Source organism: Engystomops pustulosus, chromosome 2 (genome assembly GCF_040894005.1).
Source record: "Engystomops pustulosus chromosome 2, aEngPut4.maternal, whole genome shotgun sequence".
Taxonomy (NCBI): Eukaryota; Metazoa; Chordata; class Amphibia; order Anura; family Leptodactylidae; genus Engystomops; species Engystomops pustulosus.
Window position 1 is genome coordinate 198,672,211 of NC_092412.1, and position 14,799 is coordinate 198,687,009.

General features: G+C 39.7%; 1 protein-coding gene across 3 annotated transcripts in view; it reads right to left on the reverse strand.

Annotated features, from left to right (window-relative positions):
• USP9X (ubiquitin specific peptidase 9 X-linked) overlaps positions 1–14,799 on the reverse strand; it is an 87,974-nt gene that overhangs the window by 6,676 nt on the left and 66,499 nt on the right. For all 3 annotated transcript variants that reach the window (XM_072137796.1, XM_072137794.1, XM_072137795.1), the window contains exons 29-43: positions 14,563–14,709; positions 12,604–12,811; positions 11,782–12,002; positions 11,180–11,373; positions 10,600–10,773; positions 10,296–10,437; positions 8,983–9,733; positions 6,529–6,652; positions 5,898–6,123; positions 5,651–5,780; positions 5,373–5,558; positions 2,420–2,640; positions 1,706–1,794; positions 1,428–1,584; positions 764–976 (exon numbers count right to left, since the gene is read on the reverse strand). In XM_072137796.1, the coding sequence (XP_071993897.1) occupies positions 764–976; positions 1,428–1,584; positions 1,706–1,794; positions 2,420–2,640; positions 5,373–5,558; positions 5,651–5,780; positions 5,898–6,123; positions 6,529–6,652; positions 8,983–9,733; positions 10,296–10,437; positions 10,600–10,773; positions 11,180–11,373; positions 11,782–12,002; positions 12,604–12,811; positions 14,563–14,709 (3,183 nt within the window). The remainder of the gene's footprint in view (positions 1–763; positions 977–1,427; positions 1,585–1,705; positions 1,795–2,419; positions 2,641–5,372; positions 5,559–5,650; positions 5,781–5,897; positions 6,124–6,528; positions 6,653–8,982; positions 9,734–10,295; positions 10,438–10,599; positions 10,774–11,179; positions 11,374–11,781; positions 12,003–12,603; positions 12,812–14,562; positions 14,710–14,799) is intronic.

Genomic DNA, 14,799 nt, shown 5'->3' on the forward strand with positions numbered 1-14,799 from the left:
TGTTGTTATTCTATAGAATATGTTCTATGTTTACTTCTAGTGGACAGAAACCTGACCAAGGTCAGACAGGTGCATAGATTGTTAGTATCAGAGAGTTATTAGAGCTGTGTGTTATAACGAGCCATGCGCCTGTGGGACCATAGACAGATTTATGCCCACTGGAAATAAACAATGGAGTTTTCTATAGAATGACAGCAAACAGAGATCTAGAAAAATGGAGAAATTGTTATAGAAAGTATATTGGAAAATGTTATTTTTCATTATGCAAACAATAAGATTAATCTTCCGAAATGGGAATACCCCTTTAATCCTTTTGCACATCAACCTGTGCAGCATCTTCTGTACTGCAAAGCAATCCGGGAAGATCACACGGCTCCCCTTGATGATGCCATTTACCTATTAAGACAACTGGAGCTACACCTTTAACCTTCTCCAGCCAATAGAGAAACAGATCATCTTAAATCTTATGAGAAATATAAAGATTCACTTTTACACACTTCTTAACTAAATGAATATCCCAGCATTAAGAGAGGCTGGGCAACTTACAGAATCACAAGACGACCACGTCATTCTAGTACTCTTTCAGGGAACCAGATCACAGACCAATGTTAAAATCTTATCTTAGTGTTTCAAAGAGTAGAATAGTGAACTTTCACAGTAAAGCAGGTTGTTTGCATCATGTTGATGAGGTATAGGCTACTCTCACAGTAACTCTAAAAATATGTATCATGTATGAAATAAGTTCAATAAAAACTAACATTACCTCTTCTGGGCACAGCTCACAAGCCTTAGCAAGAGTCATTCTAGCACTGTGTGACCTCTCTAAGAAGTATCCATTTGAGGTTTCATTGCTTTGTACTGGTGGAGACCAGTTGTTGTAGGTGTACTGAGGATTGCCAGTGTACGGCCGGCGCTCCAGTTCATCACCTAACCATTCCACTGCCCACGTCCATTTCCTTTTCAAATCTCCATTGCTCTAGGAAAGGGAAAACAGAGGATTATGATACATATTGCTGGATGTGGTAACAGTACTTTAACTACAGGTGAATTTTGCATTGTTTTGAAGTCATTTTGGAAGCCAGTATTAAAGAAAAGCTTATTACTGAATGGACCCATTGGGGACATTTATTAAGATGCCAGTTTTCTGATGTACAAGCCCTGAAAACAATCGCGATTCCTTACAAACCGTCAGGAATTGCAATTATTTCCTCTCTTATGCCATCTCCATAAAGTTTCTGCCCCTGCGCACTCACTATAGCCTGCAATCATTCAAGGCTCAGCAATCACAGGTAATAGCGCAATGCTACAGGGTCTGATACATCTAGCGCAGCAGAGTGGCCGGCTTAGCTAGCATTTGATAAATGTCCCTCATTGACTACGTTGTAGCAATGGGTTTCTCTCTTAAGTGATATATTAGCCCTTCTTACCTGTAATATCTGGTAAGCAACAGAACAGTTGCTGAAAAGAGCCACCATGCATTTTATGCATTGATAAGCTCTCTTCTGATAGTGGTTCTTGGAGCGCTGGATGGTATCAAACAAACCATCTCTATCATCCGGTATTCCTTTAAGTGCATTATGAATTCTGAAAACAACAACAAAAAAAAAATACAAGTTTTATATTTCCCTTTACAAGTATTTGGTGATGCAACAACTCACATCTGGGAAACCATTTTATTTACTATGGTAAATATCAAGTCATTTACCTATGGGTCTGCCAAGAGTCCTCAATCAACAAGACCTGGAGTAACAGATCCAAATAAGGTCTGAGCTCATAGGTATAAGAATATGCCACCTACACACACAAAAATAAAAAAAGTTAGCTTTTTTTATCAGTCAGTTAGACAATGCCCTATATACAGCAACCTTTATCCAATCCAAAAAATAAAAAATCTATTAAAAAGGGGTTGTCCACTTTCAAATAATTGATACGGCTTAAGGCTATACAACATAGCTATACAGGCAGTCCCCAGGTTACATACAAGATGGGGTCTGTAGGTTTGTTCTTAAGTTGAATTTGTATGCAAGTCAGAACTGTATATTTTATCATTGTAATCCCAGCCAGAACTTTTTTGGTCTCTGTGACAATTGGATTTTAAAAATGTTGGGTTGTCATAAGAATCAGGATTAACAATAAAGCTTCATTACAGACGCCTGTGATAACTGTTCTAACTGTTTATTGTAGCCTAGGACTAAAGTACAATAAATTACCAATATCCAGAGGTCCGTTTGTAACTAGGGGGTCGTATGTAAGTCGAGTGTTCTTAAGTAGGGGACCGCCTGTACAACATTTTTCGGCTTGTATGGTATATTGAATAATTGTATAACTTTCCATTACACAAATAATATCAATTATTTAAAGAAAGTGCCAACCCCTTTAAGTAAAACCGGTGTAACAAAAAGGGACATTGATTTCTTACCTGCCACAGCAATTCACTGAGAACTGTAGATGAGAACTGTGGATTCTCCCAGCAACAAAATCGTAGAAGTTTGATGGTCTCCTCAGAGTTGCTGCAGTCCTCAATTATTTTTTTTACATAACTGGTTTTCACAAACAACAACTCGGCCACATTCTGCTGCAGTGGCATTATAGGCTGCGATAGGTTAGGATCTCCATAGGGGTTGGTGAGTGGTGGGTTACCTGGACAGGGTTATACAAGTTAAAAAGTAGTTAAAAATTTAAAAACATTAAATTGTGTGTGTTTTTCAATGTTAAACACTAAATGAGAACAAATGTAATAAAAAGTTCCAGAATAAATAAGTTTCTTCTGCACACTTGTTATGGTGTCCCTAATCTTTTCTAAATTGCTGAAGATAAGCTAATGCACAAATTCTCTCTCACTGGCCTACACAATGACTAGTAGTTAGTAGTTTAACCCCTTAAGGACGCAGCCATTTTACAGCTTAAGGCGCAGTCCCATTTTTTGGATTCTGACCTGCGTCTCTTTATATGGTTATAACTTTTGAACACTTTTACTTATCAAAGCGATTCTGAGTTTTTTCCCGACATTTTGTACTTCATTTTAGTGGTAAATTTTGGCTGATAAGTTTTGCTTTTATTTACAAAAAAAGAGAAAAGAAAAAATGATGAATTTTTAGAAAAATGTGCCATTTTCAAAATCATCGCGTTTTCAGGCAGATAGATTTACCACCTAAATAACATTTCCCATTTGTCTACTTTACATTTTCATAATTTTTGGATAATTTATTTTGACGTCACGCGGCCTACAAATCGAATAGCGATTTTCAGAATTGACTATTTTGGGGATAAATACTGTTTGAAATAAAATTTTACATATTTAGCATTAATACCACCCTATATAACCAACCCACTTTCAAATCTGCACCCCTCAAGCTATCAGAAACAGCATTTACAAAGATTGTTAACCCCTTGAGATCTTCATAGTAATTGAATCAAAATGGCGGTGAAATTTAGAATGGTCAAATTTTGTCGGTTATACGTTCATTTAGCCCTAAAATTTACACATTTCCAAAAGATAAAAAGAGAAAACTCACCATAAAATTTGTTCTACAATTTCTCCCGAGTACAGAGACCCCCCACATGTGGACATTACTTGTGTTATGGGGGCACAGCGAGGCGCAGAAGGGAAGGAGCCCTGCAGCTGCCAGGATTTTAGTTTCCTCGTTGCCCCCTTTTGAAGGCTATAAAATTTTTGCTTTTCCGTTATTTGGGCCATGTGCTGGCATTTTTTTTTGCGCGATGAGATGCTTTTTCCAGTGTTACCATTTTGGGGTTGGTATCACCTATTGTTGAAAATTTTTGAGGTCATGAGTAGAAAAGCATCAATTCTGTACTGGATTTTTTACCTTTTTTTCTTTTCATGTTCACCGTATATCCTAATAATCCTGTTATCTTTATTCTATGGGTTGATACGATTACGGGGATACCAGAAATGAATATTTTTTCTTATGTTTTACTAAATTTGCCAAATAAAACCCTAATGTGGGGAAAAATCTATCATTTTTGCATCGCCGTCTTCCAAGTGGCATAACATTGTTACGTTTTTGGCTACAGAGCTGGTTGATGGCTTGTTTTTTGCGGGACATGTTGTTCTTTGCAACAGTATCATTCTGGAGTACATATGTTTTGTTGATCACTTTTTATTGCATTTTTAGTGGGATATAATAGGTAAAAATCATAATTTTTGGCGGGTTTTTAAAGTTTTTTTTTTACGGCGTTCATCATATGGGTTCAATAGTTATTTAGTTTTATTCTATGGATTGTTACGGACGCAGTGATACTATATATGTGGGGTTTGTGTTATGATTTAGACTTTTTTGAGCGTTATATGTCTATGTTTTGGGGCTTATGGGCATTTTTAGTGATTTATAATATTTCACTAAATATCATATTTTTTATTGAAAAACTTTTTTTTTTTACATTTTTTACTTGATCCACCATGTTCATGATAATACTCTGCAATACTGATGTATTGACGCCATCTTAAAGGCACTGCCTTCAGGCATCTCTGGGGTCCCGATCGGTGCCATAGCAGCGATCGCCCAACCGCCCCCCCCCCCCGAAAACGGCGCGGGGGGACGGTCGTGCGGTAAAGACCCCCGGAAGGCATGTTAAATGCCGCGGTCGCGTTGACCGCGGCATTTAACGGGTTAACCGCCCGCGATCGGAGCCAACTCCGACCGCGGGGGTTAGCCAGGGATGTCAGCGGTAGATTACCGTTGAAATCCCGCGGCTAACGATGCCGGTTCGGCTGCTGTGCAGCGCTGAACCGGCATAGTCTCTGCGCAGTAGCTGTACAGCGCTGCGCGCTATTCGCGGGACTCAGCGCAGTACAGCTACGGCGCAGAGCGCTAAGGGGTTAAGCTAGTCATGCCATTATTAAGACAAAACAGGGCTCGAGTCTGATGCTGTTCTTTAGAGAGTGAAGATGAAGGGATGTGTAATAGCCAGAGAACCCAGAGGGGTTCTGGTAACGTCCCCCCTTAAAGCAGTTCTGCTTCTTTTAAATAAAAAGTTAATTTTATGACAAAGTATAAGAGCATAGCACCAAACAAAGATATTGCTGTATTCAGGTGTGCGGCACTCAAGGCTGCTAATTCTACACACCTCCCTCTCCCAAGCTGGGAGCATGGGAAAGCAAGGCGACATCAAGCAAGAGAAGTAAAATTCCGGCTCTCATGTGAAGTAAATTCCCTCTCCTAGCATGGGAGAGGGAGGTCGCAAGGGCGTGCTTATTTAGCAGCCGAGAGCGCTCTGTGTTGTTAATTATAACTTTCTTTATTAAGTGATCCCGCCGTGTAAAGATTAGCCTGGATCAAGGTGAAGAGAAGTGGTGGTGAGTATTAATAGGTTTTTTTTTTTTTAAATAAACCTTCAATGCAGTGCATTACCATTTATAGAAGACTGCATGCGCGATGATACATCGCAACACCGGATAAGCTGTGACACAACAGTGTACAATTTGCCCAATTCAGCATACTGATATTTGATTGGAGGACCAGGCCCTTCATCCATTGCTACTAGCATAAATGTTGCAGGCACATTGAGTTTCAAGAGCTGGGTCTTTTCTTGCATCCCTGAAAAACAAAATGTATTTATGTTGTATTAAATAAAATTCTTACTTGTGTTGAAACAAACAAAAAAAAAATTCTGAAGACATTTTTCTCACCAAGATTAGCATACATGACGAAAAGATTGAAGTACTGTTGTAAATGCCGTCCATGCTCAGACACTTCTCTTCTCAAGAGGTTCAAGACTGCCCGCAGCAACTGATCGCTCAGACTCAAATTATCATAAGCCTGGAAAGGAAAGGTACATTAAGAGCCGAAACGGATTTGTGATGTGGAAAGGAGTTACAAAAGCATTGCTGTGCTTTAGAATGAATAGATCTGCTCAGAGGAAAGAATTATACATACCTGACTTGATGGTCCAGGTGAAACAAAGGGTAAAGTACAGGGCCCATCTTGCAAAGAAAAATGTGCAATAAATACTACAAGCTTTGCAAAAGCTCCTCTAACTTCAGCACTAGGGCACTCCAAAAGATATTCAGAAAAGCGATTTGGATAAGCAAAAAGAACGCCATGTGCAAACCAGTAGCGAACATTTTTGCTATGGCGGAGCAAGATGCAGAGTGCATCATACCTGAAACAGCAATAACCAAAGTCAGTACACAACTATACACCAAAGGAGTTATTAAGGCTTTGTACACAGTATAGGAAAGCATGGATGCATACGCCAAACTAACTTATCTTAATAAAATCTATATATTACTTTCTAGCAGGATCCATTTAATAATGTAGCTGAAAGAAGAATATGCAGTGCACCATAACAGCAATTCTGTTATTTCCTTACACTACAGCCTGTATTGTGCAATGCTGTTCATATAAGTAACCTTGTAGTTCAGGGATGGCTTTATTGGAGAATTTAATCTAAAAAGGGTGGTTTGGGGTTCATCTGCATATCTAATAAATGTAAAGTGGCATGTACCACCACATTTAGTATAGGTTTCACCATGTGGCAGATAGACAATGTTAAAGAAAACATTACCAGTCACTGGCAGGCCCCCGGACAACTTTCTTTGTATGAAATCCTGTAGTGAACAAGAATTTAGCAGCAAGCTGTATACTAATCATGGTTATTTCTTCTGGCTCAGGCATCAAATGTTCTTGCCCTGAAAAGAAAAAATATAAATAAAAACCCAAGCATGGCAATGTCCAACCCATTAAGCACTTATGAATCAAGGCTGTAACTGGCCAAGTTTTTACATGAATGAGTCTGTGCAATCATGTGCCTACTATTGATATGCATTGAGTATTTGACATTATACCCCCGATGAGCAATAAGCCTAAGAGCAGATCTGTCTGCCCCATGGTAGCAAAAAGAGTTATTGCATTGTCTGCTACACCTTTAAGTAAAGCAATTGCTTCAGTGTTTCTGAAAGTCTTCTCAGATCACTTTAAAAGTAGATGGATAAGGAGGCTAAAGTGAATCTACTCATACCTAGAGAATATTTCTATTATCAGTTCAGCTATCACTGGAGTACAGGACAGAAAGCTGAATAACACACTGCTAAAAGGAGGAAGAAAGCAATAAGAACAAGGGGAATAAGAACACAAGAACATTTTTAATTAAAAAGTACATTACTTTAATCATCTGCAGTGTTAAAAGGTAACCCGTAACCAATTTCTTCACAAACCCAGCTAGTGGTAGGTTCCCATAAAGCCCTATTAACTAACAGACACCGTTCTTTTATCGTTTCCCTCACATCCCAATAAAATCAACTTTATAATCTTGCCTTGCATATGGCATCTAGAGGGAGTAGAGTGGTGTGTTACCTCCTTGGGCTGAATCCAGCAGCGGCTCCCCATACCTTTTCAGCACTTTGTGTGATGTGACCAGGGTGACATCTAAGGTCTATTTGCTTCCCAACATTTGCAAACTGTACCATGCACATATCGGATCACATGAAACCACAGCAGCCATTGACCTCTACTCCTTTCCATCCTCCATGGAGTCATCCAGTGATTTTATGTGATCAGATACATGTATTGGACACAGTATGAAAATGTCAGGAGGCAAAAGGACCTTAGATGAGGTCACCCTGGTCACATGACAGTAATTTCTGAATGCAGAGCAGGCATGGGGAGGAGCTGCTGATTCAGCCTGAGGAGGCCATGCCCCCTGATGTGCTGTAGATCTGGCTTTATCCAAGGCAAGATTACAAAGTTGATTTTATGAGGACGTGGAGGGAAAAAAATTTAGCTAATAAGTTAATAAGGCTCTATGGGAACCTGCCGCAGTAGTGAAAAATGTGACAGGTTTCCTATTAATTAAGCAAAAGTGATCCGTACTTAATGACAGCTGACAAATCTAGAAAAGCATGAAGAACAGATACAGAAAGCATATTGGACCTGTATAAATTTTTTAATATGCATTAAAAAACACTTTAATTCACAGCTACTTGTAATTTTTACTTACAAAAAGCAGGGGAAAAAATTATAAAAAGAACATCTCACCTCAAATCAGGATTACTACTAACCTCTCTCAAGGATTTTGACTAATGTGGGAAATGAATGTTGCATTTTGTAGTTAGAATGGAGGGCAATGGGTCAGTAGCTGAACATACTACCCTTAGGCTATATTCACACTGCCGTTGCCCGCCCGTACCGTTGCAGGCAACGGCAGTGTACGGGGAGAGGGCGCAGCTCACCCCCGCCCCTCTCCATAGCAACCTATGGCGCACGGCGCCGTATTACGGGAAAAGATAGGACAGGTCCTATCTTTTTCCCGGGTGCGGAACGGTACGGTGCCGCACATGTACGGCACCGTACCTCTCCCGTAGGGTGCCGTGCGCCCATTGCTGCCTATGGGGGACGTATATCGGCCGTATATACGTCCCCCATACGTTAGTGTGAACGTAGCCTTACTAAAGACAACTAACAGATCTGCTACGGCTTCAATTTAGCTTTTATCTTAACACAAATACACCCTTCTTCAGAGCTGGAAAGGCCATTCACTTGTGCCCACCTAAAAGAACATACAAGCAACCACATACATGCTCCAATATGGACGCTTAATAATTATCAACATTCAGCAGAAATCTTAGATTGGTAATGGCAATCACCGTCTCCAATGATTAAAGGGCTTTGCCACTCAGAAAAGTTTACAAAGGGTAACTATAAGACTAAAATAGGGTCACACATACTACTTGCCAAGGTTATATTGGCAAACCTCTAAACATTTATTCATCCACAAAAAAGTCAATGCCTGAAAGAGCTTTAAAAAAAAAAAAAAAAAAAAAAAAAAAATAATTTCTAAAGATCCAACAAGACAAACTACCACAGACCTACAGGGTCACCAAAGACCTAATACATCAATCTGAAATCCATAAAAATTATTAAGCTCTCAATTCCAGCAAATACACATGGCATCATGCGAGTCATTCCCCTACATACATGTAAAATGGGGAATAAGCAAGCTAGAAGAAAAGGTCCAACTTACCTGGGGGTGGGTTCAGGTAGACGCTGTTGCAAGTGAGTAATTTCTTTATAAACTGGAAATATTCTAGGCTGAACTGCATTCGGTTGTGCATGAATTGCACATTCTGCTTACGTACGCTGCGCTCAATAGCGGAGGGCATCTTGATCTGATGGGGTTTTGAGGTGATTGTTAATTCATTAATATATTTGATCAGTTCATTGTCCTTGTCTAGAGTGTCCATACGCTCATAAAAAAGAATGTAAGCGTTCCACCACCTCTTCTGACGCCGGTATGACATTCTTTTCATCATGTGATCAAACACTTCCCCCATGTACTCGCCCCCAAAGCACTGGTTCTTCATCTCTTCGTCGTCATCCATTTTGCACTCCGTTACGTCTCCATCATCAAACTTATACCAGCGGTTCTTTTCGCCATCACCACCATTTCTTTGGATGATGTAAGAATAGTAGTGACCTCCACTGGCCTGCCCACTGTGCACCAACACCCCTACTAGTCTGTATTTGGTACTTCCGGGAGGTTCATTTTCAGTTTGTTCATTGGGGATGACTTGATTTTCAGGGTTTACATCATCTCCCTCCAATTTTGCTACACCAGCCACCGTGTACGGCTCCATATCTAGTTCACGTGGAAACTCAAAATAGTCATTAAATTTAATTGCACATTCCCTTTCCCAATCGTAGTCAAATCGCTTCAGCTGGATGGCCAAAACAGGAGGCAGCTTCTTTATTAACAAACGCTTCACTGTATCAACCTGGAAGCACAAGAATATTTGTTACAGATATGTGGGGACCACCATTGCCATAAACAAGGGTTATATTGGTATATGAGGGTTCATTCACATCTGCGCAGCGGCTTTTTCTGTCTTGTTCGGTTACAGGAGCAGTACAAAAATTAACAGATTTGGTGTCTAAACTGATGGATACCAATGGAACCCAAAAGATCCTATTGACAAAAATTAGGGCTTATTGGTCTTCCGTTTGGTAAAATGAGAAGACCCTAACAGGATAAGTGAATATAGGACAGATGGCCATGGTTTGTCTTGGACATGAGAGTAGCATTCATAACTTTTAGCATGTGGGGTGGTTTCCAAGCAAAGATCTGAGATCTTGCAGCAGATCTTTCATTTGCAGCACATAAGGCTCACAGTAATAACACATTTTCAGTAAAAAGAGCCCCCTTCAATTTCTTGGATCACCAAAACAGCACCGTTCATGGCCTAAAACTCAAAAATGCATTTGCATGAGAAATGTATTTGCTTTTCAACCCAGCATAGAAGTAGCATCTTCTACTTTATTGAAAGAAAAAGAATTAACCTTTTTGTTGCACTTTTCACAGTGGTAAGCATTTGCACCTTCCAGCAAGTCTCCTTTGACATACTGCTCCATTGAGTCAAGCAGGTTTTGGTGGTTTCTAATATCTACATTCAGAGTTGTAAAGGATTCTTCACATTCGTACCTGAAAAGTTGAAAGATTCAGATTTCAAAGCCTTATTTCAAAAACGTGTATGATATGTTTCCCTTTTATATACACACAAATTTCTTTATAAGTTTTAAGAGCTTTTTTCCTTTTCAGATAAGATATAGAACCATAACTGCTTTAGTAAAAGTGGAAACTCACCTATGAGGGCATCCTTGGCAAATTTTTTGATCAGCAAAGGAACCTCCCAAGACTTTGCTTAACATAGTTGGGTGACCTAATGCCTTTAAAGCTTCATCTAAACTGTCAACAAGAGAATTGAAAAACTCTAAAGCATCGTGTTGCTCTCGAAGGTTAACTGGTTCTCCCCAAAGCCTAGGAGCAGAAAAAAATTAATTACATTGTATTTTTCATAGAGACATTTAAAAGTTGTAAAAGGAAACCTCAAAGACATGCCCTCAGGTCCTAAGTAGTACTCACACAGCACAGCTTAGGGTGTGAATTTTTCAGTCATTAGTAAACAGAGCAAGGATGAAAGTCATCATCGGGCAAATCACATATTGAATTTTAGCCCAAACCCGTTATGTGGAGTGTGGTGGGCTTGGATGTGTGTTAGTGGTAGTGCAAATTGTCAGGCTGCCACTAATCATTATGTAATTGTACATGCCAATCATTACATGCTGAATTTAGACCTTAAAGTTCTAGAAAGCAACCTTCAGAACATGTTTATTTTTTCATGCCTAGACTAAATACAAATCTTAACTACTGGCATGTAACTAACCTAAACTGTTTCCAGAAACCTCTTGGGACATAGTACTGTAACCTAGATGCTGCCAAGTGGCCAAATATAACTTGCAGATGCCTCAGCACGCCAATATTGTATTCTTTTCTGTCCTCAGTTTTGCTAAGCGAGGGCTTTTCTTCATACTGGTGAGGATAACCAAAGACATCATCCCCACGTGAGTCTACGTTACTCTGTGAAGGCAAAAAATATTATTACAGATACATTGACAAACATTTTCTTCCTACATCAATAACAAAGATAAGATAAGTAAAAAGGTCTTCTTAGGCTTTCACATTCGTTTAAAATAAGAAATAACTGGCACTGCAATACAAAAAGCTTTAAGCTTTGTGAAAAGCCCTTTAAAAGGAACCTGTCGCCACATTTTCACAAATACAGCTAGTGTAAATTTTTCCATATAGAGCCCTATTGGACGCTCATCAGGCAAGTTGCATAGAAGTTTACAAACTGATTTTTTATTTTATCGTTGCAGCCATGGGAAAAAAACATTTAGGGATACAAATGGGTTGATTCCAAAGACAGGTTCACTTTAAACTTTTTACTAGCTCTTTGAGCAAGTAGAATAAGATATGTTCAGATACCTCATTGTCTTGTTTCTCATCGCCAGACATGTCATCATCAACATCACTACCAGTGCCTTCAATAGCAAGAATTCCATTTCTGATGGGAGGTATCATGTACAACTGTTGGATAACAGAATTCATATAACATGTAGCACCAGCATTTTTTAGACCTACAAAGCCCTTGGGAGGTCGTGGCCCAACTGGGGGAAGATATTCCCACTCTGTAAGTGCTTCACAACCTATAAAAAAGGTGGAGGAATGAAGAATGTAAGATCAGTTATTGTATCCCAATTCACAGGAATTGCGGATTTAGAATAGAACTTGTAATTATTATTGGTATACATTACAAACAATTTAAAGAAACCAGAAGAGGAAAACCCTAAATAAACCTGCAAGTCAAAACTTTTTTATGACGTGGAGCAATTAACAAAGTTACTCTTGAAGAGGACTGTTCAAGGAGATCTGGAACACTAAACCACCCAGAGGTCCTTATGGACTAGTATAAAAATCGCCCTTTAAGAAGTCCCAATGTCCCCACTATTTAAATTAAAAAAAAAACAATTACGTATATCGGGCCTCACCACTTCTATGCAGTTGCAGTAAAGCCGGCGCCATGTGTAGGCAAGCATAAATGTGTGGGTTTTTAACAATTTTTTTTTTTTTTTTTTTTTTTACAGTGGGCACAGAATGACTTGCTAAACCACTGGTCCCTAAGGACCTGTGGGTGGTTTAGTGTCCCAAATTGCCGTGACAGGCCCTCTTTAATAGGGCCATAAAATAGGGTGAAAAAAAACCCCACACAAATCTTATAGACATATACAAGAGTAAATATTACTTCACCTGTGTAATACATTTCATTCAGCGTATCAACAATTTGTCTGAGATTCCGAACACATCCCACAGCTAACGCAACAAGCAGTTCAAATCCTGCATTTACTGTAGCCGGAGAACTACACACAGGAATAGCTTGTTCTGCTGGAAGCTCGCCAGTTTTCATGTATTGCAAATAAACGTTGGAAGCTGGAAATATGAAGTCATCAATCAGCTCCTAAAATGAAGAGAAAAAAAAAGAAAAAAGCACAACGTTAGCTCACAAATTATCCCTCCTTATAACAATTGCTGAAGATCATGACTTGGGTTCTACACACATTTTGTTTGAGGCATAGGTTTTGCATTCAGTTGAAACAACTGAAACGCATCAATCTTACTTGGGACAGTAGACCATTCATCTATAGGGGTAAAGTAGGCACATCTATAGTCTTATGGAAAGGCCACAGTAAAAAAAAAAAAAGAATACACACTACATGTAAAGGGCAGTAGCGAGTTTATGAGGAAGATAATAATGCAGGGGATTGCCTAAATGTCGGTCATGGGCCCCAGCAGACAAGGAAACTCCTATGCAATTGGAGCCTGCAGAGAGTTCCTTTAGTCTGTGTAGGTGCATAAATTTGCCAAATCAGTCAGATCTGGGGGACTCTAGGGGTTTCTTCCATAGTCTAGGACAGTGATGGCGAACCTATGGCACTGGTGCCAGAAGTGGCACTCAGAGCCATTTCTGTGGGCACTCAGGCCATATCCCAGGACAGAGTTCCCCAGAGTTCCTGCAGTCCCAGGCAACTTAAGAGATGCTGCAATAAGCGCTATTTTACAGTGACACTTTATTGGCTGTTTGGAACTGCGGGGAAAGTGAGTAGGTGTTGACAGAACTGCAATACCTTTTGAGGTCCTCATTCTGGACCCACCATTCCTCCTCTACAGAGAGACCCTGGAGAGAAGCTACAACCAGAGTCTGAATTTGCCCTCCTTCTTTCAACTGTTTTGATGGCCTCAGGCGGCCGATACAATTGAAAGATGTGGAAGAACAGGTAGCAACAAGTTACTGCTTAAAATGCCATATTGGCACTTCACGGTAAATAAGTGGATTTTGTTTGTGGTTTGGGCACTCTGTCTCCAAAAGGTTCGCCATCACTGGTCTAGGAAATAGGGTGCAGGCAGCAGTCAACACAAAGCCCATTAGGGAAGTTTGCTCCTGCAATGATGGAAACATTCCGGGATTCTGGCTAGGGTGGCTGCTAAAAAATAACACGTACATTCTGGTAACCCTATTTAGCTGTGCTTTTGCTATTCTGGGGGAAAAGATGATGACCAGAGGAACATGTTTAACAGGCTGGTGAGCTTGGGTAAAAAAATTAAAAAAAAAATAAAAAAATAAAGCAGCTTTGGTACTACAAGAGGTATTGTCTGAAAAAAAAAGTAGTCGGTGAGCAGGAAAGGGCTTGGAATCGGATTTTAATGCACCCCACAGATCTTTTTACTTGTCCACCTTTTAAGGCCTAGGTTGAGAGAGTCAATGAAGGAGCTATAGTTAAGTTCATATGTCAGCCAGAATTAGAGTCCTCACGTAGTAGTAATTGCCTCTTTTCTGTGCCAAAAAGGTACCGGTAAGAGGGACTGAGTAAGCATGGGGTCAAGGCCTAAAACAATTGGAGAGATTCACCTTATGATTACTGAAAAAGGGTCACGAAAGTGGAGCATTTACATGAGCGGTCAGTGATCATGAATGTGAAGGAGGGATCCATTCCCTTCTGGGGCAGTATACAGAGACTATATCCGTGCTAGCTTAAGGGGACCAAGCAAAACATTTTTTATATGTATTTGGCCGAAGGAGAGAAAAAAGCTAGAGTAATCGTATTGGCTGGATAGACATGCGCAATCATGTTCGCCAATTATAAACCAAGATTTTAGAACTGACTGATGGATTGGCCCACATGATCATCAAAAACAAAGGGTATGTGATACCTTGATTAGATTAGCACCCCCTTTCTCGCAGCCAATGTGGTATTTCTTTTCCGGTGTTTGGAACGCAAGTAATTCTTTAGTTACTCCCAAATGGCCCTCTAGAATGGTTTCCTCAATACCAGTTTCACCAGTTCTTTTGACATCATCCTTAAAAAAAATAAGAGAATAGTAACATAATAATTTAGAGATCTTGTTTGGAAATATCACAACCTGTCAGTACTGAGACTAGTTAGCTTA